Source organism: Cyrtonyx montezumae, unplaced genomic scaffold, assembly GCF_038088225.1.
Source record: "Cyrtonyx montezumae isolate F1298 unplaced genomic scaffold, pur_monq_1.0 scaffold_24, whole genome shotgun sequence".
NCBI classification, from domain to species: Eukaryota; Metazoa; Chordata; class Aves; order Galliformes; family Odontophoridae; genus Cyrtonyx; species Cyrtonyx montezumae.
The window spans coordinates 2,996,024-3,023,713 of NW_027071981.1; the positions used below are offsets into that span (position 1 = coordinate 2,996,024).

A 27,690-nucleotide genomic window follows, 5' to 3' on the forward strand; every position below is an offset into this window, starting at 1 on the left:
GCACGACGCGGTCACAACTCGGTGAAAAAACGGAGTCGTACGCGGAGCTAAAGCCCACCCGGCCCCAATAGCTCCCCTGCCCGCACGGCTTCCTGCTGACACGGGCGTCACAGGTACAGCAGGGAGCGCTCGGCGTCTTCTGCGTGGCTGACGCTAGGTGGCACATGCGGTACTGTCTTAAGAATGACACTTTCTGGTTTATAAAATTTACCTCGGTCAGCTGACCACATTTGCGGTACGGAGTCCTCGCCCGTACAGGCTCCAGAGAATGTCTCTATTTTGGACCAGTTGTGTTTTTTTTTCGTTGTAAGGTCTATTAGGAAGCTCCTCCAATGAGCGTTTCGGTCATGAATCTACAGAAAAGGGGGAGAACAATTACACCTGAGATGTTCCAGCAAGCAGCTCCATACACTGAGTTTGAGCAGCAGTGAGGTTTGCTCCCTGTGCTCAAACGTGCTGCTAATGTGTGCACAGCAGAAGCTGGGTCTGCAGCACAGGAACAGAGCTGTTTTTGCCAACTCTGCAATGATTTTGTGCCAGAGAACGCTTCCAAAAGAAACTAGATTTGCAGCACGTAGGCAAACATTGAACTTATCTTGCAATTGGAAAAAAAAGCACCTTGTGTTCTCTCTTAGCAGTCACTCTGTGGCCAGTTTTGGCAGTCAGTTTTTTCAGTGTAATACAATTCTGGAAATCACATTCACAGACACATTACGAACGCCATAGGCTTAACACACTGCAAACTGTAGTAGGATAACACAGCACACTGCTCCTTTTAAAAACTAATTAAGATATTTAAAAGAAGCATTTTAAATAACCACTGTCCTCCCTCATCTCTTTCACAAGATCAGATTTTCCTTCTGAAGACAATACAGCTGCTTGGATTTGGCAGCCAGCAGTGGGAGCTGCTGTGCTGCTACACAGGAGAAAATTCTGCACACTGCAGAAACACGTTTTTAAAGCCATGTACGTGCTGGGTCCATCTCCCAGTCCTCATCTTCATTCTTCCTTTTTTTAAAGAAAGATCAGAACTTGAGCAACAGTGTGAACCTCCGGTAAGCCATGCCACTTCTCTCAGTTGCTAAGAGTCACCACCACAGCCTGATGCCCACAAAGGGTCTGAGGGCTCACACAATCCTGGAATTACTTGGGTTGGAAGGAACCTCAAAGCCCATTTAGCCCCAACGCCCCTGCCATAGGCTGGCTGCCACCCACACTACATCAGGTTGCCCAAGGCCTCATCAAACCTGGCTGGGATGGGGCATCCACAGTTTCTACGGGCAGCTCGTGCCAGAGCTCACCACCCTGAGTCAAAAAAAAATTCCTCCTAATATCTAAATCTCCCCTCCTTCGGCTTAAAATAATTCCCTTGTGTCTCATGCTATCTGTCCACATAATAATCAGTCTCCCTCCTGTTGGTAAGCTACAAGGGGTTGGCATACCGACACGTGTCTCCGCAGGGTGGACATGTCTGTGAAAGTTCTCTCACACGCTCTGCACTTGTAGGGCTTCTCCCCAGTGTGAATACGCTGATGGCGCCGGAGAGCGCCCTGCTGGGTGAATGTTTTTCCACACTGTTCGCAGAAATATGGACGGGTCTCTAAACGACAAAGGACAGCAGTCAGTGACTTTGAAGGCAGTTTCTTTCAGCTCCAATTTCAGCAGATAAAAAGTGCACGGAAGCTTGAAAAGATGAACGCTGGGATAGAGCTGTCTATCTAGGAGGAATGTGCTTGGGGCCCTGGCTTCTAAGGTTAGGTGATAAACGGTCTCAAGTCTTCCCTGGCTGTGATGGAAATCCCAAGAACAGCTCCCTGATCTCGCAAGGGGAATAGCAGCACTAATAACAGTCACTCCGACGTCCTCCAGCAGCACACAATGCACCTTACTCTTCTGGACAAGTGTCACTTGATATAAGATGGTACCTTGCCCCGTTTAACATGTCAGGATCAGCAGCAACCCTGATTCTCCTCACCACCTAACTCAAGGAGCTTATAAAAGTGGTTTTGGAATAACATGTCACCATCCAAACTGTAAAGTATTTCAGATCTCAACTTCCAGTGCAGTTTATTTTCTCAGCCCCAATTTCTTTGTTTCATTACCTGCGTGGACATTACTGTGCTGAGCCAGTGAGGCTCTCAATCCAAACGTCTTCCCGCAAACCTCGCACTTGTACGGCTTAGCACCCATGTGGCATCGTTTATGGCACTTTAAATATTCATTGGTGGCAAAATGTTTTCCACACACATCACACTTAAAGAGACGCTCACCTGAGTAAGAGGGAAAAGGCACTCTGAATTCTTGCAAAAGCTTTCACCTATCCATAACTCCTTTCTGGCTCTGAGTTGGGAAAGATTCCCTTCTACATGTTTCTCTCCATAGAATCACAGAAAAGCTTGAGCTGGAACACCAAGCTCCAACCTCCCTGCCATGGGCAAAGCTGCCAACCACTAGATCAAGTAGTAGATTAAATTGCCCAGGGCACCATCTTCCTGATGTTTTTTACTTGCTTGAATATTTTTCTTCCTAGAACTACCATATTTAGTAATCTCTATCTTTTGGTAGATAACCAAAAGATTTCCACATGTCTTTGTCCCTTGGTTCTCTGTATACTCTCTGTACATAGGACCTTACTCGCTCACTTTACCCTTTTCATCATAATTTCAGTCCATAAGACTCCAGTCCCACCACCACCCATCCAATTTTCTACTTTTCAAGCATCTCTCTAACCCTGGTAGCTCCCTCCTGGTACTCCAAATCTCTTCCTTGAGTTAGAAAAAGAAGCGTGCACTTTCAAATCCCCACTAATCCTTTCCAGGCTGAACTGGGAGGTGATAGAAGGACAGAAGTATTTAATGCTTACCTGTGTGTGTCCTTCTGTGGCCAGTGAGTTTCCCTTTATCAGCAAAGCAAGCACCACAGTCCTCACAAACATATGGCTTTTCCCCTGTATGGGATCTAAATGAAGCAAAACACAAATGGCTGTTAATAAAATAGCTCTTGTACTTAACAACAACAACAATATACGTATATATATATATATATACATATATATATATATGTATTTTAAATTATTTTCTGTACACCATTGTAAACACACTTCATATTTTCAGATGATAATAACCAGAAAAAAAAAAAGTATGCTCTGTGCAGTTGAGAAATACAGCATTTACTATTAGTGCTGCACTATCGTGTTCCCATTTAAGAGTTTACCTTTTTCTCACTTTAAGGCCCTAGAACCTCCCCCTCCTCCTTTTTTTTTTGTAGGTTATAGATCATAGTTTAGCACCGGAAGGGAGAAAGCAGGAAAGATGACAAGCTGCTGCAGTGCTATTGAATGTGAACACATCCAGACTGCCTTCAGCACAATGCCAGCAGCAAACCCCGAGACACTGTAAGCCACATTCTTGGCCTCCATAACCCCTCAGCCCTTATGTCCCCTGGTCTATAAAAGTCAAAAGGCACTCAAAATAGTCAGGAAAGCAGTTTCCAAACACACGCCAAACACCTGACTTGAAACTAGCTCAAAGCAAAGAAGTCTGAGGCAGGGATCCTGACACTTGACCTTGACATTTGATCTTTCCTTATTCCAACCCAAACAGTATGGTTTGAAAAATCATGCCTAATTCTGAGCTGTCAGGAAAATGCTGCAAATAGGAGACTGGCAGCCAGTTACCCAACACAAATCCCACAAGTCACTGTGACAAAACAGCGTAGGCTCTGCTGTTGCAGCTGACACAGATACTCAGACATTTTTCTGCCCCAGCTTCAGCAGACCTCACAATTTTTAAAATCACTGTAAGAACACTCAGGAGACAGAAAAGACCTACTGACCCCATCACCTGGGTCCACCATCTCGAAGGATGGGATTTCTCTCTCCTACTTCAGCCCTCTAGCACTGCTATCTGCAAGGCTCACTGTTTGAGGAGAAAGATGGGACATTCCATGTGATGACTCATCATCTCTTGGGGAGGACCCAGATACCACCAGAGAGCAATTCATCCATCTAGCTTCGCTGACTTCAGAGGGAGCCTAAATAAGAAGTCCAGCTTTTGTATTGCGTAGAAGAAATGAAATCCCACACCAAATGACTTGCTCAGAGTCATACAGAGAGGTCTTTTCATTTCAAGTCCTTGGCTCAGCCTATTTCTCATCAGTGAGGGCCATCATCTTATTTTGAAGTCTCTGTCTCAAATGACTAGCTTTTGCTCCTAAGTTCACACAGAGCACCTGTTTCAAAATCCCAACCAAAATTTACGCAATGACCAGCTGCAGACAAAGCCTTTACACTAAAGAATTAATCACAGATATCACGCATCACATCATATCCCAGCACTTCTGTCATAACGGCACCAAGGGAGAATGACTAAGAACCGGGAGATGAGAGGAAAAAGAAGTGCTGAAGTACATGGGGCATGCGGGAAGTGATAATGGGGGAAGCAGTATCATAGGCTGACCTGGTATGGATCTTAAGCTGTGATGGCTGAGCAAATTTTGAATGACAAATGCCACATTCATAAGGTTTTTCTCCTGTATGTGTCCGCATGTGAAACACTAGTGCTGTTTGGGAGCTGAGGATCTTCCCACAGACAGAGCACAGAGGGCGTTTGACTCTGCCTTCATGCTTCCGCACGTAATGTGTCCTCACATCTCTCTTTCTTTTAAAAGTAGCATGGCAAAGGGTGCAGGCAAACTGCCTTTCATCAGTGTGGACGCATGCTCGATGCTCCTTCCAGCTGTTGTAACTAGCAAACGACTTGCTGCAGATGTCACACTGATAGACTTTACCAGGCAAGCACTGATGGATATCTCTGCAGTGATCCACATACTTTTTCCGGGAAACAAACTGCTCATTACACTTACTGCACCTTATTACATAGGCAGATCTCTTATTCACCCCACTTCTATTTACCTTCTTTTTCTTAAAGTCTTCATCTGATTCATGTTCCTCAGCACATTTTTCATTAGAGCATCCATCATCCTCATTGTCCTCCACAGTACAGGCTTCATCAACATCCTTAGTACCTTCACCATCCGAATACTCTGCTTCATAATCTACCTCCTCCTCTCCCTTCACACTCTTCTCTCTTTCAGCTTCATTCCCTTCTTCACCCAGTGCCTCCCTTCTTGTTAGAGCTTCCTTACATTCCTGCTTCTGTTCTTGTGGTTCTCTGCAGTCTGCCTGGGTAACAGGTGGCCTTGTGGACTCTTCCTCACGACTCGCAGACTCTCTGTGCATTTCACCCTTTCCTAGTTCAGCCTCTGGTGCCCCATCCCACATCTCCCTATCACTACCTTTGCCACAGCTTTGTCTAGGAGGAACTACCATCCAGCAGACCGGCATAAGCTTCCTGTCTTGTCCAAATTCATGGAATTTTCTGTTAAAACAAACAAACACAGGGAACAACTTTAATAGGTTCAATTGTTTTGATTCAGGCACGTTGATCTTAGAGGAGCTGTTTCCTTTAAGTTGTTCTTCACACCATTTAAAGAATATACAACATGGTTAGAGAGACAAACAGGGAAGTTTTGCATGGAGCTAGACCAGGCAGTTAAAGAAAACTAAAACATCTGAGTCCATCAAGGACAGGTTCTCTCAGGTATATGTATTTGTCACCTCGTTACTACCAAAACGTGGACTGTATATTTTCCCCCAAGACCACGGTGGACAGTGTAAGAAATAAAGGACTTAAACCAAGGAAAATACAAATTAAATATATGAAAAACAAAACAGAACCCCTCGCAAGCCTTCAATTGCAACAGTTAACTCCACTTATCACTAGCCAGGGCGTGAAAAATGAACTACCAAGGTTTTAAAAGCAAATTAGACACAGGTCTGCCAGAAATAACATCAGTACAGAGGAGAGAACCTTATACTATATGAATGCACTGAATATCTTTTACAGGCCCCTTAAGGATTTGCCTTTCAAACACAGAAACGTGAGAATTAACAGATGCATTTTCTTACTCAAACACAGCTCAAGGTCCTCCTGGAGGACCTTTGATTATTAAAAATCAATAAATAACAAGCCCAGATTCTAACAGCCCACCTGCCTTGGAGAAGAGCAGGCCCTATGGGTGGTTTCCCTGAAATCAGGATTCAACACGAGTTAGCAGAAAGTGTGCCCACAATGAAAGAGTCTACCATTCCTAACCTATATCTGAAATGCTAATAGGTACATATTTAAACATAATAATTTTTCTCAGGGATTAATACACACAATCTGTATTATCCTCAGTATTAAACATAATCCAAAATACAAAGCACGGAGCCAACTTGGATGTCCTTTGAAAAAGCACTGAGCAGAAGTGCAGAAGAACAAAATGGAACAACTTCCAATGTTTTATATGTCTGTAGTTACCTGGTTTAACTACTCCCTTCTCTCCACTTTCTCCGTTTCACCAGATTTTTAATTGATTTGATGGTATTTTTATACAATTTAGCTCTCCAAATCTTCATTTTGGAGGGAGTTATTAGTATTAGTATTTATCAGATATATTATTAAGAATCAAGAAAGCAGCGATGTGTATTTCAAGAAAGAAGAAAGATTTTCACGTGTGTTTTAAACAGATGCTGATTCTTTCAGGGTTCCAATTTTAATAAAATCTGAGGCTTCTGCGCAAGACCTCTCTGATTCAACAGGAAATGCTTGCCTGAATTCCCAGTATGGGAAACCTCAATCCAATGCTCCAGACCAAGAACTTGATGAAGTAACCTGAAAAAAATCTGTACAGATTTCAATACCCCTTAGATCAAGTCCAAGGAATTCTTGAAGTGAAGCTTTCAGGACTTCAGAAATGCTTCTATCCTGCTGCTCAGAAACAAAACACATTTTCCTGTGAGAACACAAACACACAAATGCAGAATGCTGTACCTTACGTGAGTATTGTAAGCAGACCTCTGAGCAAAGCTGGCAGGGCAGTGCTCACATCTGTAAGGTTTCTCTCCTGTGTGTGTTCGGATGTGAACTGTCAGGCCACACTTGGAGCTGATGACCTTGTCACAGTACGGGCATGCCTGCAGATCCCGCTGCTTCTCATGCACCCTTTGGATATGGTCATTTCTGTCCTTCTGATGCTTAAACCTCTTGTCACAAAACATGCAAGAGAAGCCCCGCTCAGCACTATGAACAGCGAGGCAATGCTGCCTCCAGTTCTGGTGGCTGGAGAAGAGCTGTTCGCACATGTTGCAGCTGTACTTCACAGACAAATTAATGTCATGCTTGAGCTCCATATGCAACTGGTACTGATTGAGAACGTGGAACAATTCATTGCACTTCTCGCATGCAATCTCAGGCAAAACATTTGCCACGTGCTGCAGTGACCTCCTATGTTTGTTTTTACTGCTAAATTCAGAAATTAAACCATTTCCATCTTCCCACTGCTCAGACAGCACATCCCTTATTACCACACAGGCTTCCTCTGACCCAGTCTGACTTACAGGAGAATGAGTATTCCTCTGCTCGACACTAACGACATCCATGCCAAGTCTGCCCCTGTTATCCATTCTGTCACATTTGGGTAGCTTTGCTGTCTGAGATTTTTGCTGTGGAAAAGCAGTGCCCTCTTGGTCCAGAATCGCTTGTTGGCCTTCAGCGAGTTCATAACCAGCCAGCAACTTCTTACACTTTTGCCTCTCCCACAGTTTCCTCTGCATGGGCACTGCCACCACTTGGGAAGAGCTACTCAGTCTGCGGTCCTCTTGTTGGATGCGAGTCCACTGTGGCACACCATTTTCACACAGCTGGCCTTTCAGATGGAGGCTCAAATCCAAACCCTTCTTTCCCTCTGCTCTCACTTCTTCACAAATGTCAAGCAAATCCTTGCACTCGAGCCTTTCCGCTATTTCTTTCATTCGTTGCAGTTTTTCTGCTTCAATCTCTACTTCTGCAGTATAGATGAATTCCAAAAAGGAGGTGAACTCTTCTGTATAAATGCCTTGCAGAGTCACCGTGCAATTCTTGGTGTCCAGCATCCCATCATGCAGGAAAAGCCCCTTAAAATAGTTGCTGGAAGCCGCCAAGACAGCTTTGTGAACCAGAAACTCCTCCTGAATTCCTAGATGTTGTGTGTGAACTGTCACATCACAGAGGTGACCAAACTGGTACAGAGAATGCAGCGCCCTCAGGAGATTAGGAGCTGCAACCTTGGATTTCATTAGAATTTTCTTCTTCTCCATCCTGCCAGAAAAAAAACAGACACGTTTGAATGCTTGCTCTTCCATGAATTACCTCTTCATTCACGTACAATAACAGTCACTTACATAAAAAGCTCAGTGGCCAGCTGTGTCTCTATCGCCAGTTTACAAGATGTACTAAAGGCCTCAGGGTTACTTCTGTCAATGCAACTGTCACCAGCAAACACCGATTACAGTTTATTGCGGTCACAGATTTAGATTTACACTCCAGGATAATCCTTCAGAGCCAACATTCTGGAGCACAGATGGTAACAGTAACAAAATGTGAGTAACATAATAACATGACACTTCGTATAAGCACTTTTCAACATCAGGGGTCACAGCAATTCACCATAAAACTAAGCAACCCTTCCCGTGTCTGTTCTATCAGCGAGGGAACCAAAGTACAGCAGGCCACTTCCAGTTGTTTCCAGGCTGGTGCTAAAACAAAGCCCGTGTTTCAGCAATCCCACACAAGGCTCTACTCACTGTGATAGTCAGCCCCTCGTCCAGAGCAGGGCAGAAATCTCTGGACGTCTATCACTTTTGTTTCTGTTTTGCCCCCTCCACATAAACAATCAGACCTTGTGGTTAAAAATGAGAATTAATAAGCTTCTATTATATTCAGGCACTTGAAGAAATGTACAGGGACAAACTACATATCTGGAAATACTTTTTTTTTTCCTCCTCTGAGGAGGTAGTAGTATTTTGTTTGGAAAATATTTCCAAACAGCTTGCTCCTTCTCAGTTATCAAACATTGGGGTCAGAAGTTTTCTGACATCTTGACAATTTCACAAAGAACAATTTGCACTTTCCCATCAGCTCTAGGGACAGATGCTATGCATCATTACAGTAAACCACATGCTTGAGAGTGCTGTGGCTTTCCTATCTCAACCCATATATGACACCTATAACTCTGGAACAAGAAGTCTCATTTACCCTCGCCCATAAAGCACAGCAACATTGTTGGCACTCTTACTAAAGCCTTTAGATGCTCCTATAATACATGATCTGATACTAAGCTTATATTCCTGGTATAACATAGTTTCTAAATGCCTGTTATTTAGCACATTTGCAAGAGATCTGTCACCAAGGGAGGAACATTAGGCCAAAATAAACAGAAAAAGTAGCTTGCTATTGCTTAAAGGCTCTGCTTAGGGTTGGCTTGCTGCGCTTGCTTTCACTCCTCATCTGAATTATGTTTGACATTATATTAAATACATTCCTGGCAGATATAAGCTGTCTTGATTAAGAAGACAAATGTGTCTTCAACATACAGCACTAGAAAGTTGAATACAATACACAGCCCAGACAGAACAGCTTTGAATAGCAAGCTTAGAGACAGCTTTGAGAATATTCTTCCTATTACAAGCTACTGCAGCAAGCACCACAGAGGATAATCATCTCCTAATCCTTAAGGCGTGATTCCTAACTTGTGACACCCCAAATCACGTTTTTAGAACTGCATTTACAGGTTTCAATTGATCTTCTAAGGCTGCCATTAAGAGCTGTAACGTTCTTAGGAAACGAGGGAGATTTCTACTAGACACTGAATGCCTGTAAGGGCAACTTATGCAAAACCTCAATACCTGTGCTCAGTCAGGAGTTTGATCCTGAGTCCTCTCTCCTATAAGCTGTTGTTGAGAAATCCTACCCAAATCAGTGGGACTGCTGGGGATCCCAGCCTTCCTGCACAGCTGGTGCAGAACCCCCTGCCTCCCCAGTTTGCCAGTTCAAAGACATTTACTTGGAGAAAACAAAGTTATTAAATGACAAACACTTTGGAGAAGTAGCCAAAAGAACGAGTAGAATACAAAGCAGGTTCTGAAAGAGATCACAGAAACTGGAAATTGTGGAGGGATGTGCAAAACAGCATTGACTAAATTCTATTGGAAAAGGACTGCTTATATTCAGATTCTTCCAAACATCTAATTACCACTTTATCTGTCTTACGAACTCTGAACAGCAAGGACAGCCTCAGTGAGTGCATTCAGCACCCTTCTGCACCTTGTGTTGGCCAAGATTTTTGCTACCTGCTGAACACCCAGCTACTACTAACTATTTACCCTGCAGAAAGAACAGGGAGCACTTGGCTTGCAAGCTTCGGGAAGAAATGCAGATCCAGAGGCTAATGCCTATAGTTAGGCCACAAATTCACAAAACCTACCACCTCATGTGGCCCCTGGCTTGCCTATCATTCCTCACATCTGAGCACAGCTGACATGCTAGCGTTGAGCTCAGTGATCAGTAGTACTTAAGGAAATCAATGAGCAGAGCATGTGCTAATTATCTCCTCCTCCTTTTTAAGATCCCCATCTGAGATAAATTCTCAGTACACGCTCACGTGTGAACTAACACTTATATCTGATACAGAGCCAAACAGAGAGGTTTGTTCCAACACGATCTCATCAGTTCATCTGGTTCTAGATTAAATCAGCCTGGGAACTGTTTACTGAAATGTAATTCTAATGAAAAAAATACCACAAATAAATCAATTCTCACCTTTTTGCTTCTTCAGAAGAAAACAAGACTACTTTTTGTTACTGCTTAGACAGGAAATTGAACTTGAGTTTTCTCAAGTAGTGTTAAACAGTTTGTTTTCTCACATTTTACTTTCAGAGATGGGAGCTCAGAATGCAGTGTTGCACTGGTATTGAAAGAGTACCTAAATTCTTCATTTTAATCTATTTTTTTCCTGAAAACTTACCAGTAGAAAGTTTCTAAGTGTGTTGCTCTCCTTTGGGAGGTGAAGGAGCTTCTTCTTATCCTCAGTGGATTAAGAAAATTGTTTCCTCCCTACTCTTTATATGCCACTAAAGCTCATTAGCAAGAGAAAACGTGTGAGGAATTCCCACCCAAAGCAATAAGAAACAAGGGTGATAGAACTGTGGTAAATCATTCCCCTCTTTTATCAAAGAGAAGAATGTATTTTACTCTAAGAAGCATTATGAGTTAATGTTGGCATGAAAAAACAGCCAGCTATCAAATAGAAAAAATGGCAACATTAATTACAAAGCTTAATCTGGTCCCTTCACATATGAACACAAGACACCTCGATGCTCATAATCCTAACTGTGGCTCCCAACCACATCATTAAAGGAACCTTCCCCGGTCCCTTTTGCTTTAGCCAGTCAAAATCTCAGAACAATTGGCACTTGTCTTTCCTGCAGGACTTATATACACCTAATATACATAACTTTAACCCCACAGTACGGCAGAACACTGAACCACTCATCGCTCACAAAACCAGTAGCAAAAATAAGCAGGCAAGAGGATAACAGCCCTAATGAATATCATTCTGCTTTACCTTGCCGAAATCAGGCAGCAAGTTGCTAGCCTCAGACACTGACTTCCAGGGACCCAAATTAAAGAATATGAGCAGATGCAAGACTTCCAAAAAATTAGCCTAAAAGAACCACTGCAAAAGCCAAAGCATATTTCTATTCAATTACAGTACCTAATAACGCCTCTGGAATAAGTCCATCTGTTTTCAAAACCAAAGCCTAGTAGTGGCCTCCAATCCACAAAAAGAGATTTATGTTTTGCTCTGTGGCCCCCATTTTTCTTTCTTTTTTTTTTTTATGCTACAATGATGCACTCAACAGCATCTCTCTAGTTAAATGAAAACGGGAAGACTGCATCTGTAAGACTGACAGTAAATATCTCTAAAACAAAAATTGTTTCTTGACTTTCACCGTTCACCTCTACTTGGTGATTTTTATGGGACAGAGCCTTTACTGATGTGATATGGTACACCCCTCTTAATTGAAAACAGTGATGGTATTCCCAATGGCCTGGGGAAAAAAAAAAAACACAAGGAAGGACTAAAGCCAGAATTTTTGATAAGCATGCCATTCAATTTACTTTATGCTGGTTTTTTTTGCAAAGTACACATAATCTTTGGTTGCTTGAGTCTCCTCATGTCTTTTAAATTAAATTCTACATTTCTCATCAGAGAAGTGAAGAGGAACTTATTGCCTAACTTATGCCTCCCAGGGAGGGATCCTTTACGCTCTTGACAGCTGCTTCCATATAGGAACCCCTTACCTACTGACAGAGAAGAAAATTAGACCTCCTTTGACCACAGTTATTCTCTGCAGAAGCTGCCTGAATCACAGAATTGTAGGGGTTGGAAGGGACCTCTAAAGATTATCTAGTCCAACTCCCCTGTTGAAGCAGGCTCCCTAAGACAGTGAAGTGTTGGTAGAGCATGAGAGCTTCTGGATGCCTGGGCTAAAGCTTTCCCAAGTAAGATGAAGGTGGGTAGATTTCTTGCCCTTTTTCCCCCTGTCATGTCACATAGCATTTTGAGAGCAACTGTGATGTTAAAATGTGAATGATGGGAAGACAATTAACTACCATAAGCGAAAAAGAACATTAAGAGGGCATAAATAAGTGCTGGAGTTACTCACCTGCATGAATCACCTAGAAAATCAGGTTTATTCACACCAGTTCCCACACAGCTCAAGCTGTCACCCTCCAGGGTGCAAAAGCCACACTGGTGATGGGAAACTTTTACTTGAGCCTCGCTGAGCAGCAAAGAGAAGAGAGAAACAACTGGAAACGCCTGAAATGAAGTCCAAACGCTCGTTCTGTGAGAAAATCAAGGCCACCTGCCCAGGTCGAGGGGCTGAGGCAAGCAAGGGCACTGCAGGCCTCGCCCCAGAGCCCAGGCCTTGCTGCCTCTCGAGGCGTCGAGCCCGACAGCTCTCGGCCCTCCCTCACGGCAGTCCTCGGCGGGGTGGGCGTCCAGGTGTTCTCACCGACCCCACGGTCCCGGCGTAGCTCGCCTACCGTGCCGCCTCTAGGAGAAAGCGCCTTTTCCCCGCTCTTGGGCGCAACGGTCCTGCCCGACTGCCCGAAAGCAACATGGCCGCCCTCGGCTTCGTCCCCGTAGCCGCCTCGGCCTTTCCGCCATCTTGAGTGAGGGAAGTGGCGTGTCAGGAGCAGGCGGCCATCTTGAGCGCGGGCATTTGCCAGCTCCTGCTTGTTTAGCAGGGACGTGTGAGGGCAAGGGGCTGCTGGGCAGGGAGAGGAAGGCTTTTCCCTGAAGAAGCCTTCAGCCAGCAGCTGAATAACAGAAACAAAACCAAGCTTCCTGAGCGAAAAACCCATGCTGCAGCCTCACCTGCCTGCTGAGGAGGGGTGCAGTGGTCCTCCCATATAACCACGGCGCCCATGCGAGCCCTGACCTGCATGGTCATGGTCTGACACCCCAGAGCTGTTTGCCTGCAGAAGAGCAGTCATGATGTTAGCCAGAGTGGGGTTTTGTCGGTCTGAAGCCAGGCTGCTTGATGACAGACACATAACAATTGCTCTTGCTACAGGGAGACAACAGGGAGGTTAGGGAACACAGCTTTTAAAATGTTCTCCGACCCTCAAAAAGAAAATCTCAGATCTCAGGGCAATGCATTCGTACAAATGGTGTGAAATTTATTTATTTATCTTTTTCCCATGAGAAAGTGAGCCAGATTTGCTGAAATCTTCCACAAGATCGGGTTGCAGGGCCCCAGTTCTGCAAACAGATCCAAACTGGAAGCCAGGACTTTGTTCGCCTGCATTTAAGGCTTTACTGGCTCTCTGCATTGCCAGGCTGGATGACAGTAAAATTAACAGCTTCTGTGAGGACTTCAGTTTTCCAGAGGTTCATATATATCTTCTTGAGGAAGAGTTGAAAAAAAAATGCATAAACGTAAGTAGCTTTTGCTCAGCTGAAAAAAACCCCATCCAATTGAGTTACAATTTGTTTTCCCCTCTGCAAAATGAAGCGTTTCACGTCTCTTGCTCAAAACCATGTCCCAAAGACTTGCATCTGCCATTGAAATCAATCAGTGCCAAAACCATTAAACAGAGAAACCACCTGAAGCTAAAAAATGGTGCCTAAGAGAATGGTTGTTGTGAGTGTTTTTGAAATGGCCCATGAGCTCGCAAAGGGCTCTGAGTTTCGTGATGCTGTCTGGGCACCAACAGGACCAGGGGCCCCATCAATGCATCCCACTGCGTTATGGAGGACACAGCCCCAGAGGGGAGGAGGCCAAATTCATGTGTCTTTGTCAAGTAGCTCTGTTCCCTAAGGATTTCTGTTTTCAATCAGAAATCTCAAATAGGGTGTAGTTAAATCGCTCACGTTGCCAATGGCTCCTCATGTTGCCGTTCCTCAGCATCAGGAAATGCCTTATCTTGCAGCTTCGCTTGCTCTGACAGCTAGATCCAGCTCCTCCACATCTCCCAGTATGGATATTGGCTGATTACTTCTAGTGATTAGATTTCTAGTGACCATGCATCTAACTTAAGGGCATAAACTTTTGTGAGGTAAACCTGGACTTAGGAGGAATATGGTCAAGGACTTACATCTGCAGCCATTATTCCTGCAGGACAAGACTGCTTCTTGTCCATAACCCAGTGTGATCAACTGGAAAGGCACTCACACCACAAGCTGTCCTTTATCAAGTAAAGTGATTTTAAATAGCTGATGGATGTGACAGGTCACTCTGTGGGCTGCCAACTACTTAAAACACACAGGTCTTGTTTCCAATAAACATCACAGACATATTCCTCGTGGAAACTATTATTTTAGCTGAAGTGGAAGTTTTAATCTCTAGCTTGCAAGAATGTTGGATGAGGATTGTAATTCCTTGAAGTAAAACAAATTCCTCAATTTACAATCTCACTACGAGGCCAACATCACTGGAACTTATCATGCTGTTTGCCTTTCTTTTCTGTGCTTCTATTACACAAATTTGAACCTGGATCCTGTAATGATCAGTCTACTGGCCAAATATTAGAAAACATTCACACAGCTATGTGGCAACAAGACTACTGTAGGAAAGAATAAAAATATTTAGAATAAAAATAACTGGTGGAAATTCAACTGGCTTAGGCTCGTATAGGCCAAGAGGCAAACGTTGTCTGATGGATTTCCCGCTGAGGAGTGTGTGCTTCCACCGTGAATTTGGTTTTCATCACTGATTATTTTGTTTGTATTCGGAGAATGTTTCTATTGTCAAGATACAGCTCTAGGAGCAGAACAAATGAGCAGCAATATGAGTGATCCATGCTAAAATGTCAGGATAATATTCCTATATCTTAGCACAGGGGAATGGTGTTTGCTTTTACTTTATCTGAAACCTGGTCTGCTCAACAGTTCTCACCCAGAGGAGTTGGGAGGGAAGATGAAGTGCCAGACTCCTGTCCAATTTAGTCTTGCTTTCACAAGACTTGAGTGAATTGCTGCAAAAAGTTGGCAGCGCTGTTGCACGGGGTCGTGCTGCACGTCAATCCTTGCAGGTCCCCTTCGGAGGAATTCTCTGAACATTGCTTTTGCATGCTGAGGGCCTTCAGGGAGCAGGGCAGGGTGGATTTCCTGATGTCGGTGGTGTATTTCTGAGGTCAGAGAAGAGGAACTTGGCTCTCCATGTGTCCTGGATGCTCGGATGCACTTTGTGTGTTGCTCATGAGTTACTCCATGGCTTCTTAGGGCAGAATCTCAAGCCCTGTCTTCCTCATCTCTAAGAAGTATTCTAATTTCTGGAGGGGAAGAGAGGGGGCAAGTGGCTTATTTGCTCTCTCTAAATCAGGAACTCTTTTCTGAGTGTTTCAGCGAGACAGATGAAACCAGCTGAGAGTTGGGAGAGAGGTATCTGAATTCTCTCAGGCTGAGGAATATGCTGAACCTGAGTGCCCTGTGACTGATCTCAACGGCTGCTGCAATACAGCAGGATGCAACAACTCATTTTGTCCTCTCTGTCAGAACACTGCAAAGTCCAGAAGAGAACCGCAGCCAGGGAAGCCAGATTTTATCTATTTCCTTTGCCTGGGAGTGAACGCCTTGGGCTTTGATCGTGGTGAATAAGACCAGGAAAAAGGGAAACACTGGGAACCAGATCTGACCCAAGTTTTTCTGTCAGCTAGGTCACTCCTCTGTGAATGCCAGTCTTGCTTCTGGGGACCAAGGACATCGATAAGAAAAGCGAGGTATGGAAATGCACTGCCCTAAATCCCAGGCTAATTGCTGACCTGCTCCTTCCTCTCTGAAGCCCACAGGAAAGCTCCTGTACCCAAGAGTGAACTCACAAAGGGAAGCAGGCTCCTGACACAGGGAGAGCTGCTGGGGTGGTCATGCAAAGTGATTCCTGAAATCCAGGGCTTGCGTTAAGCCTTGCAGAAAACTTCTGTTCTTAAAGCTGTCCCAAAGAAGACCTGTTCTAAAAGCTGTGCTTGCAGATGGCTTACACTGGGGTGCATTTTGAGAAGTCCCAAACCCTGCCCTGGCAACACAGGACAAAACCTCACTGCGTCTCTCCTCTGGGCAGCAATCCTTTCCTTGCGGCTCCGCCAGAGGATGCTGCAGACTTCGGGAAGAGCCCTGCAGTTCAGCTTGTCATTCGCAGCGTTCTGAAATGCACAGCCCGTCTCTCAATGACAGAATCCCAGCCTCTTGAGATGCAAGACAAAAGGACTGCGATGCCCAGGCCGTCCGTAGTTAACCCTGCAGCTTGCTGGGACTCAACACCAGCCCTTCTGCAAGCAGAGAGCGGGGATGGAGCAGGTCCATGAAGGGTGTTCTTAAGGGACGAGCTGTCAGCGGGATCAGTGCTGGGCTGCCCCTTTGCCAGAGGGAGGGGAAAAGGAGGAGTTAAGTGGTTAAGGAGCCAGGAGTCAGATTAAACTGGAAAGGGCAAAAAAAGTCCGATTTGAACAGTTTCCTTGGGGGGACGAGTTCATCCCATGCTGTTTAGATGACTATGACATTGAGAGGAATCCAAGCACGTGCCTGCCAAGGCCTTTGAGGAGGAGAGGGCTTCAGAATGCATTTTTCCCAAGTTTGGAGCTGATGAAGCTAGAGCCCTCCTGAACAGGAGCCAAGCCACCACTCAGCAAACCCGAGTGTTGTCCCCAAAATGGAGACAGAGCTTTCAGCATAGTCTACCAATGCAAATTCCAGACAAAGTCTTAATGAGAAACAAACAGCAGACTTTTGGTCTCTGTGTCAGTGGTACATACTGGTTAACCTCGAACGCAATTCTCCATAATACATGCTGACATTTGATTTTGCTGCACATCAAAGATGCCATATATACTTCCTCTTACACTGCTTTTGCAGCAAGCCACAAGAATCTGGAGGTAGGTATGTCTGGAAAAAGATTACGAGGGTCTTGGTGTTGCTTGATAACCATAAGGATTGATAAAAAAATCTTTGTCTGATTTTCTTTTCCTTTAAAATTGAGATATTACAGTAGTAAAGAGAAACAAAATGCACTTCTCAGCGAGGCACGGTCTGTCTTGCTGGGGAGAGGGGGTGTGCTAGAGCAAACCAAGAGGAAATAGTGGCTTCTTTACCTTCTACTGGTTGTTAATGCCCTTCCAGAAGGGAGACCAGATAGCCACAAGGAACCACTCTCAGGGTGACACAGCAGGGTCAGTGATAAACAGGACAGCAGGCGAGATGGACTAACAGCTCCTCCTGGCTTTGGAAATCGGTGAATCTGTGAATTATGGGAAGCAGTGCTTTTTCCATCTACTTTTACTTCGCAGCTCACCCCTGTGTTCAGGCCCCTGTGACACGATATATTCCCACGGCTCCGGAGGGGCTGCTTTTGGGTTAATTCACTGCAATCCTGACACCACGCTCTTGACAAGTGGTGTGCTAGGCGGATGGGAAACAAGATGTAAGAGGTGCCTCAGCAAATGGTTTGCTGTGTTACCAAATAAATCCCCCGCGCAGCTCATCCCTTATGTGCTCTTGTTTATTACACATATTTAAGCTGTTGGCACATTGTAACCTTCTGCTTCGCCCCGTAACTTTGAGAGAAGCAAAATATTTTAACCCGTAATAAACTACAACCATCTCCCCCAGCAATTGCCTTTGCGAGCCTGTGATTTCCTATCCTGCTCTAGGAAGCACTGAAGGTCTGATGCAGCTCTGGAGACCTCAGCCAAGTTTTCCTTCTTGTATGCAAACCTTTTTTTAACTCCATAACTCTTCCTGTTTCCAGTCAAGCCTATATTTAAATAGTCTGCTGAGTCTGGGGCTCGGTGAAAGGGGTCTGTCAAGAGGCTAGAAAGCAGGTGGATGATGTTTAGTCTCTGGCCAGCAGACGCTGCTGATTGCTGCAGGATGCTGGTGCTTTCCCCTGCTGGAAACAAACCTCCTCCTGTTTAGTTACATGTGCTTAAATATTAACAAAAAATGTAATCAGCAAAAGGGGAAAAAACAGTTTATTTTTTCCCTTTCCTCTCCTGCATAGGGCCAAATGGATTTTTAGAGTAAATTAATATTGGCACCTTTCTCACAGCCAAAAGAAATAAAGCAGAAAATCAAAGTTATTCTTAACGCCAAGAAAATTGCAATCTCTTGCCAGTTTTACAGTCCCAGCCTCACGCTACTCGTGTTATCCTTTATTTTGACCAAGACATCATTAAAATAGCTGCTGACTTGACAAAGGTGATGCCAGACAAACTTCACCTGATCCTAACGGCCAACTGAGGGGATTTTTCAAGTAAAAAAAGAGCACAAAAAACCAAACAGCAAGGCTAGTGTCACTACCCATGAGAGGCTCCTGCAGAGTCAGAGCTGGTGGGACGGAGAGAAATCTGCTTGGGCTCCAAGTAGGATGGGCAAGGGCTCTTCTGCAGTGACAGCTGAATTTTCACTTGATCCCCTTAAGTTGCCTTACTCGACTTCAAATTCACCTGGTGCCTGCAGGTTGCCCCTGGCATTGCAGTTGGGCGTGGTGTTTTTTCACGATGAGCAAACACCAAATGCAGCTGCCTGGAGAAATAAACACCTGGCCAAATATTTTTGGAGGATTAGTCATTGCCTGTGTGTTTGGGAAGGTCGCATCCCCAGCTGCACAGCACGTGTCATGGGGAGCCTTCCTCATTCTGGATGCATTCCTGACTCTGTTGTCCAGCAGTTTCACACTCATTGTGCCCATGGTGTTTCAGCACGGATGCTGCCTTTCTCGTATCGCTGGGTGTAGTTCTGGGGCAACAAAATGTCCCAAGAAACACCTTGGTTAGGGCCAATGGGGCAAAGCATGGTGGCATGAATTTACATGTGGAGGGAGGAGAACAATCCCTGCTCATAGCCACTGGGATCCTGTGGCACTGACTTCTTGCAGCGGGCTTGTTCCTTTGGCCAGAATTCTGGGTTAATGTCAGCACAAGGAACCACATGCGGAGCTCTGGGATTTCATCCAAGAAACCTGATCCACGTGATTTGAAATACACATAAACAAGCAGAATCACAGCGGAAAGGGAACAGAGAGAGAACATTGGGAAGGCATGGCATGGGAGGAGGCTGCTTGGGCAGGGAAGGATTGCTGAGGGCAGGCTGTACTTTGCCCATACACTGTGGCAGTAGGTGAGTGCAGCCACCTGCAGCCCATGCTCAGGGCTCAGTTTGTGCCCCAGTATCACTTCTACATTTGCTGCTTTGGGAAAGCTGCACCAGGTAGGGCTTCAGATGCCTACACACCATTACAGTGCAGTCCTAAAGTCCTAATTTTTTGTTGACGTGGGACATAGCTGGATCAGATTAATCAGCCATCATCTTGCAGTGGCAACTGGAGATCAGCAGCATTCTCTGTCAGGCTCAGAGGAGGCTCTTCCCAGTCGTAAAGCTCTGGATTCTCACTGCAGAGAGATGATTCGGAAGCAAATTACAGCAGCAGTGTGGAGAAGGGCACGGGAGCGCTTGGCAGCAAATTGCTGCTTCCTGCAGTAGCGGCTGGTGAAGCACCTCGTGTTTGCCAGCAACGGGCAGGGATGGAGTCTGCCTCCCAAATACGTGGTTCTCATGGATACCAAGCTGCAGTGCCTCCCCAGACTCTGTTTGCAACAGTTTATCACATTATCTGTTGACACTAGCTTCAGAAGGTCTCTAAGCATCACCTCTGATCCTACTGGAAACTCTTGCAACTATCTACCAGCTATCAAAAAGAGCAAGAGACACAAAAGGTTCTAGGGACTATTTTAATAATACTGACTTTATGCTTCTCATGAGGTTATTAGAGAGCAGATTAATTGGAGGCATCTGATAAATCTAGCCTAGCTACAATACCTCCTTAACTCGGCTGTGCCGGGCACAGAACCAGACGAAGGCAATTTTCCTCCTTGCTTTTCCCTTTTATTCCACCTCCCCTGGTTCCCTGAACTGCATCCCACACTATGGAGCTGGCAGAACGTGGGACGCTGTCATCTCTGCATGGTCCGCAGCGAGCATTGCTCTCTGCAAGTGGAATGTTGAGCTCATTAAAAACACAATTAATCCCTTTTTATCTATCAGTGCTTGTTCCCAGTTTGGTCATTAAATGAAGGACAGTTTTGTCCTGCTAGCAAACTGGTTATTTTTGGAATCCCACCAAGGAGTTTTTCTTTCCACCAAGCCGCCCTTGCCCTCTCCCAGTCCTGAAGGCTCTGTATGCGGATGGGAAATACTGAATTATTTAGCTTAGAGAGTCACAGTGAAGGGCAGCAAAGGAAAAGAACAGGAACTCGTTCTGCTCATCAATCTGGCGATGCCATGGGGCTACCCTTATAAGGGGGAAAAAGTTTCCCTCCCTCTCATATAACGTAGTGCTGACTTCTGCTCAGGCCACGAGCGCTTTGTTAAAAGCATCTGCTTTCACTTTAGGATCTTGAAGGATTGCAGAACTCCAGGAACATGCAAATTCAAGAGCTATAGAAGTGCCAGAGTGGAGAAAGTTAAATGTTCCCTCGAGGGCATTTGAGTTTACGGAGTTTTACTTCACTTTAATTAGAATCCCAGAGCATCATCTGCTGAAGGGCTTTTTCATTTGTATTTTATTGTTCTACAATAAGAAGTTTGCATAGTCCTTTCTTGACCCCACAGAGCCGTGCACCACAAGGTGAACTCAATGCAGATCACACTGGCTAGCTAACAAGAGCCCACATCACCTGAGGGTGCGAGCAATGCTGCCGTGCACTGGGGACAAAATGCATAGGGAGGCAAGTTTGACTTGAATTCCCCTGCAGTGAGGACCTTCCAATGCACCTTCAGTGTCCATGTGTCTGTGAGTCCCCAGGCTGCCTTAAATGCACCCTGACCCCGCTGCTGGGGAACGCCTGCCTGTTCCACTGCTGCAAGGAAAGCACAGCCAAATCCCAGCACCACTGGGGCTGAACACAGCAGTGCTGGCTGATATCCAGCTGAAGCTTCTGCTTTGGTTTTCTTCTATGGGTGTTGGGTTTTTTTTTCCTCTTTTCTCAGAATGTGTGTTGCATCTAAGCACCAAAATCGCTTCTTTTCTCTATTGCTGCTCTCATTAGAAAAAGATAATGTCGCTGACGTTGATAACATGATGCAGAAACCTATGCTGACTGCTTTGGCTCAGGGACTGTGTGCAAGCACCTCAGCCCTTGGCACTATCCTTGGGCTCTATTTGCTTCCTATGTGCTGTGGTTTTAGAGAAAAATCTTTTGAGAGCAGAGTGGCAGTCTTGGTATGCCATGTTACTGCTTCCAGAGGGCCAGGACAGGAAGGGTACACTGATCACTCATGCTGGCTGTGTGTGTCCTGCTGGATTTTCCCAGTCAGGCTCTGTGCTTCCCATTGTGTCATTTTCCTTAGCACATTTTGGGAAAGAGGTCGAGGAATTTTGCTGAAATGTTCCCAAAAGGTTTACCTATGTGGCAAATGAGTGGCACTGGGAAACCTCAGACATCGTCGCTGTCACAGATTTTGATTTGTGTCTGCAGATGGCAGTAAAGAATGCCTTTCATTCCTGGGAATGTGGGCAATAATTGCGCTTTGGCCGCAGCACTTGCTTGCACCAAAATGTCACTGCAGCAGCACGAGCTGCCAGGACCCACAGGCAGCAGAGACCTCTGGGGGAAGGGGATCTGTGCTGGGGCACAGCAGGTGTTGACCATGCCCTGTTCAAGGCTTTGTAACCGTGGGGAAATCCTTTTGGCTCCTTTCATTTCTGGGCTGGTGGCACAGGCAGGGACATGCTGCCCCACACAGCATCCGGCACCAGCAGATCTCAACCCTGCCTGATGTACATCACCATAGAGGGGTGATATCTGGCTCTGCCTTCTCATGATTTCTCATTTTGCTTCCTCTGCCTCAGAAAGAAAATATCATCCAGCTCATGACATTTCCTTGAAGTTGCTTGTGAGCTGTTCCCGGTGCTCACCAGGGCAGTGCCGTGCATAGCCAGCAGGACCTGAGCCAGCTTCTCCACCCCGTGCCGCGGCTGATGAACTCCCTAGAGTGATGTTTGCCATCACCATGGCCTTTAAGGAGTCCTGGAACATGGTCTAATTTCATGATTTTTTCCATCTGGTTTGCCAGTTTAAAGTCGTTTTCACACATAGCCAAAAATAACTTCATTTTTCTCACATGAGCTCTGGAAGCAGGGGCTTGTGTTGGTGAAAGGACACCAGGCATCCATGGGAGCAGCTGGGACGCAGCAGGTGCCTCCTGTTGCCTGCAGACCATGAGGCAGGGGACACACAGGGACAGCCCTCAGGCAAAGAGGGGATGAATGCCAGCTCTGGATTGCTGTCACAGCTCAGACATCCCAGGGTCAGCCCCGCGCTGACCCCTTGTCCACCACATGTCATTGTCCCCAAGCCCCTTCTCACGGGACAGCTTTTAACCCTGCCGAAAGCAGCACCAAAGGGAGGAGGCAAGATGCCGATGACCTCGCTGCTGATGTCAGAGCAGAGCTCTGCACTTCGTTGCCATGGCAACGGAGCGAGGACCACAACACACATTTTCTGTCACGACGTCAGCCGCTCCTACTGCATCCCGGGGAATGTTCTCACAGGACAGCAGGCTTTGTGTGCTGCGGTCTCATTCTTGGGCTCCTCACCTTACAGGTACCTCCTGGGGAAGCAAAACCACCTGATCTCTGCCGCTCTTTTCCCCCAGGATGCTGTGCAGGAGTGGAGCTGATGATTAGAGGTGCAGCGTGGATGTGCCAGGAGATGCCAAGAAATACCATGCAAATTTTCATGGCAATTTTCTGAAAATGACACCAAGCCACCCAGGAGGTGTTTAACAGAGATGAATCAGCTTTATCAGGGTGAGCAAAGGGGAACTCGGAGCCTCAGCCCAAAGGCAAATCTTACATGGAAGGAAGCCTGTGAGGCTGTCACTGGGGGGAGCTGATCCGCAGGCGTCCCACAGCCATGGCCAAGCTTTTGGGCGCAGGCTGAGCACGTTGTGAGGCAGCTGAGGGCATGCGTTCTTCCCTAAATCCTTCTGTGCCTCCCATCCTTAATTCTCCACTCCTTTCCTTCCTGTGAAAACGGGGTGGAAGGAATGTTTGGAGAGTGAGGTCAGTGGGAAGGCTGTACTTGTCTCCATCTGGGCTTGGCTGGGGCTGGGGCATGCAGGTGGCCAGGACGGGTGGGGGGACGCAGCCGTGTGCATCTGCTTCACACCTGAATGGCTTCTGGTGTTATTATTTGATCCTATGTGAATTGAGTGATTTAAGGCTGTGGAATTTTGCTCCTCCCAGAGAGAGAAACAAAGTGGGCAGCTCAGCGCGCTGGCTGCTGAGGTCCACTGCTCGCTCCCCACCTCTCTCCTCCTGCTGCTCCTTTTGGGATAACAATGGCAGGATCCAGATGCTTATCTGAAGCTCCCACTGCCGCCCTCAGTTGAAGCACAGCGGCTGTGCAGGGGCAGCGAGCCCATTCCTGTCAGTATCAGGCTATAAAGTGAGAATTCACTGGGATTAGGCATTATTGAACAGGAGGCACCGCAGTGAAATGGCAAAGATTTTGCACGTGAGTGGTTCCGATGTAATCCCACAGCAGCCACAGCTCCAGCACACATGGATTTGTCACCCGTTGGTAAATCACTAAAATACAGGCCAAAATTCAGCTGCTCAAAGGACATAGAAATTAAAGAAGAACAGCCTGGCTGCTGAGCTGCAGCTCCTGCTTGAGATTTCCTTTCCTCATTCCCGTGCCCTGAGGACTGGCATTTCCAGCATCCACATTCTGTGATGATGCCTTGCAGTCTGTTTTTGAAACCAGAAAACATGTCACTGTCCACCTCATATTGAAGCGACAACCACAGCAGCCCTAAGGGTCCTTACCAAATGAACCAAGTTTTTGGAACCTGATTTTCAGAACAACACAGCCCCAGTGTGCTGGACTGGGACAAAACCAACTCATACAACAGGGATAAAGCGCCGATGTGGCAGAGTTGGGCTGTACAGGTATGTGCACAGCTGTACAGATGGATTCATGGGAGATACTGCTGGAAGAACCTCTGGATTTTGATTTTTCTTCAGCGTGTGTCAGCGTTCAGCGGGACATTTTGGAGCAGCAGCACCAGGCACTTTTCCTCTGACGCTGGGGAGGAGCACACCAGGTTCTCCCCATCAGCACCCTTCCCTCTGAGCCCCTCTGGCTTTCCAGAGAGGGGACTGATGTTTGCTTCTTATTTTTATTTGATGTGATATTTTGCTGCGTGGGGCCATAAGGGGGCACACAGTAGATACAACAGCAGGGCTGCCCTCAGTGTGCAATAGCAGCAGAAAACTGCTGATGCTTTCCTGTATTGTGGGGTGCCTCCCTGCAGGAAATAAGGCTTTGTGGTGCAGAGTGCTTTGCCTTCCTGCGTGGCCCTGCTGCTGAGCACTGGGAAAGTTGGGGTGTATCCCGTTGCTGGGGAAAGGCAGCGTAATAATGCCGAGGGGCTGAAGGAGCTCCACTTCCTAAAAAGCCCTCCAAGGTCCACTGTGATGCCCTGTTAAGTAAAGGTGAGTTAAAGGATTCAGTCACAGCATGATGGGCAGTGATTTAGCTGTGATTTAACTGTAATGTGCTGTGGCAGCAGAGGTGCAGCTGACTGCTGATGGCTTTGCCACTCTCTCATTGGTGTCACAGAGGTGAGGCTTAGGAGTTGGGAGGATGATGGGGTACTGGGCACCGGAGCATGACAGCCCCGGGAAGGGAACACTCCTGCCTCCATGACCTTTGGTTGGGACCCCATCTTCACATGAGTCACCACGTGCAAGGAGGGTGTGTTCAGCTTTTCCTGTGCCACCTCCCTCCAGAAACCACGATGCTCCCCTTCCAAGCATGTTTCTCAGGGACAAAGCCTGAAGAAATGGTGCCAGAGCAATGAAAGTGCCCTGCAAACCCAAGCACTGCCTGCACACGTGGTTCTTAATGTGCGGCACGCCTTTCCATCAAGCTAAACAATGCTGACCATCATTTCCAGGACAGACTGCCTTCAGTAACGCCTTAATAAACTTTTCCCTTTGTTTGAAATCTTGGTTTCCTTTTTCTAGGACATTAAGCTGCTTCCTCCATTTCTCTGGAGCTCTTCAGATTGAGGTGGAGACACATTTCGGATTAGGACATGCTATTGTTCTGACAGGGAGGTGCTGGGCAAGATCCCCATCCGACTTCATGTGTGCACCTATGGGACATGTACCACCTCTCTGGGCAACCCATTCCAGTGCCTCACTATCCTCAGTGTAAAAAACTTCTTCCCTATGTCCAATCTAAGTCTACCCCCTTTTAGTTAGACACCAATTCCCCTTGTCCCATCACAACAGACCCATCTCAAGTCTGTCCCCTTCCTTCTTACAGCCCCATCAGATACCAAAAGGCCACTCTCAGGTCTCTTGGAGCCTTCCCTTCTCCAGGCTGCACAGCCCATCTTGCAGGGAGGTCTTTCATCCCTGGGATCATTTTTGTGGCCCTCCTCTGGACACCAACAGCTCCATGACTCTGCACTGAGCACTCCCCATCTGGACGCAGTGCTCCAGGTGAGGTCTCACAGCACAGAGCAGAGGGGCAGATCCCCTCCCCCTTCCTGCTGGCCACGCTGCTTTTGATGCAGCCCAGTTGGCTCTCTGGGCTGTGAGGGCACAGTGCTGGCTCATGGCCAGCTGCCATCCTCCAGTACACCCAAATCCTTTATGGCAGGGCTGTGCTCCATCCTTACATCCCCATCTCGTACCAATAGTGAGGGGTTGCTGTGACCCAGGGGCAGACCTGACACTCAGCCTTGTTGAATCTGAAGAGGTTCTCCTGGGCCCACTGCTCAGCCTGTCTAAGTCTCTCTGATAGCATCCCATCCCTTGGGCTTGTTGACAGTACTGCACAGCTTGGTGTCATCCACAAACAGCTGAGGATGTACTTGATCCCACTATTGATGACACTGATGAGGATGTTAAAGAGCAGTAGTGACCCTTGAAGGAAACCACTGGTCACTGATCTCCGCTGAGCCACTGAATACCACTCTCACTCATGTTCCATGGACCTCTGCATATCAGTGGGCCTAGACACTGATGATTTCTGCCAAAATCATTGCTTAAAACCATAGTGCTCATGCTTTGTGTCATTCTTAAAGAAGGTGTGGAGCAAAGCCTTCCCTGCTGATGTGAGGATGAGACCCATCATCTCCGTACACGAAGAGAAGGCTTGCTTGGCATCACCTCCTTGTTTAAGGGGCTCCTGAGTCACAGCAAGCTCGTGGCTTTTTCTTTTTTAAAGCTATCTCTTATTTGCATTATTTTGCTCTGCTTCCTCCAGCCTGACCCCAAACTCAACTCGGTGCAAACAGACCATCTGAAGAAGCGACCACGTAGCACGGATGGTGCTTATCTTTGCCTTTGCCTTGACTTTCTGTTTAGACATGGTTAAGATATGAAGGTTATACTGAATAATGTTAGATGAAGATAACCCGCTTGTTTATGTTGGCTTTGATGACACCAGAAATGAAGCTCCAGCAGCATGCAGCAGCTGGCTCCTGACACATCCTTCACTTGAGACTGTGCAAAGGAGCTCATTCTGGCTTTGCAATAAATGCAATCCTCTTTTCCCTTGCAAGCGTCAGGTCAACTTGAGTCACGAATATTTCAGGTTCACGTGTGTTTTCAGCTCTCTGAAAAGCCTCTGCAACTTTGGGCTTCTTTGTTATATATAATGCACATAACTGAGCGTTATAAAACATGTATTTAACATTGTAGCACATTAATTGAATGAAATTCAGTAGATACAGACCCTCAGAGGATTTCCACCTCCTTTCCCCTTCAGGACCTGCCACCCAGACCCTGCCTGTTCCTCAGGACCATCTTTCACGTGTGTGAGGCCAGCAGCTGTGGAGTGTGGGATGCTGCCTCACAGCCATATTAAGTTCAATTTAAGCCATTTTGGACCACCTTTGATTTTTTTTCCCCCTCATTTCTGTGTTTCCTGCTTGGAGGTCCCAGGCTGCAAACCTGAGGCAGGAAATTCACGGGAGGACTGCAGATATACAAACTCTTGCAGGAGGCTGAATGAAAGCAGGCAGAAAACTGTGCATTGGGAATAAACATTCCATAAGAGGAGGAAATTCATATTTAATACAAACTCCACCACTCCCATGGCTTTTCTCCAGAAAGGAAGCCACAGAAATTTGGAAGCACCTTCACTCGTGCACTCGTGTGGGTGTCCTAGATGTGAGGGTCTCCCAGAGTCAGCGAGGGGCCCTGAAATCTTCCCCTTGGGTGCCACTGTGTCCTGACTTCCT

At 46.3% G+C, this 27,690-nt stretch overlaps 2 protein-coding genes across 2 annotated transcripts in view; both read right to left on the bottom strand.

Moving 5' to 3' along the window:
- ANAPC1 (anaphase promoting complex subunit 1) overlaps positions 1-27,690 on the bottom strand; it is a 274,849-nt gene that overhangs the window by 150,264 nt on the left and 96,895 nt on the right. The gene's annotated exons all lie outside the window — the stretch shown is intronic.
- LOC136050547 (GDNF-inducible zinc finger protein 1-like) lies at positions 108-12,620 on the bottom strand. The gene is made up of 7 exons (XM_065739478.1): positions 12,590-12,620; positions 6,876-8,180; positions 4,458-5,378; positions 2,864-2,958; positions 2,103-2,270; positions 1,443-1,600; positions 108-353 (listed from the first exon to the last, which is right to left on the bottom strand). The coding sequence occupies exons 2-7, from the start codon at positions 8,177-8,179 to the stop codon at positions 108-110; spliced, it is 2,892 nt and encodes a 963-aa protein (XP_065595550.1). The 5' UTR covers position 8,180; positions 12,590-12,620.

What these genes read in the sequence shown, in the direction of transcription:
- LOC136050547 (XM_065739478.1), bottom strand. Translation starts at nt 8,179, where the DNA reads ATGGAGAAGAAGAAAATTCTAATGAAATCCAAGGTTGCAGCTCCTAAT. An exon ending in GCTTACAATACTCACGTAAG is followed by an intron (nt 5,379 to 6,875) that starts GTACAGCATTCT and finishes TTGTTTTAACAG; the next exon opens with AAAATTCCATGAATTTGGAC. An exon ending in CCCTGCGGAGACACGTGTCG is followed by an intron (nt 354 to 1,442) that starts GTATGCCAACCC and finishes CCTTTTCTGTAG; the next exon opens with ATTCATGACCGAAACGCTCA.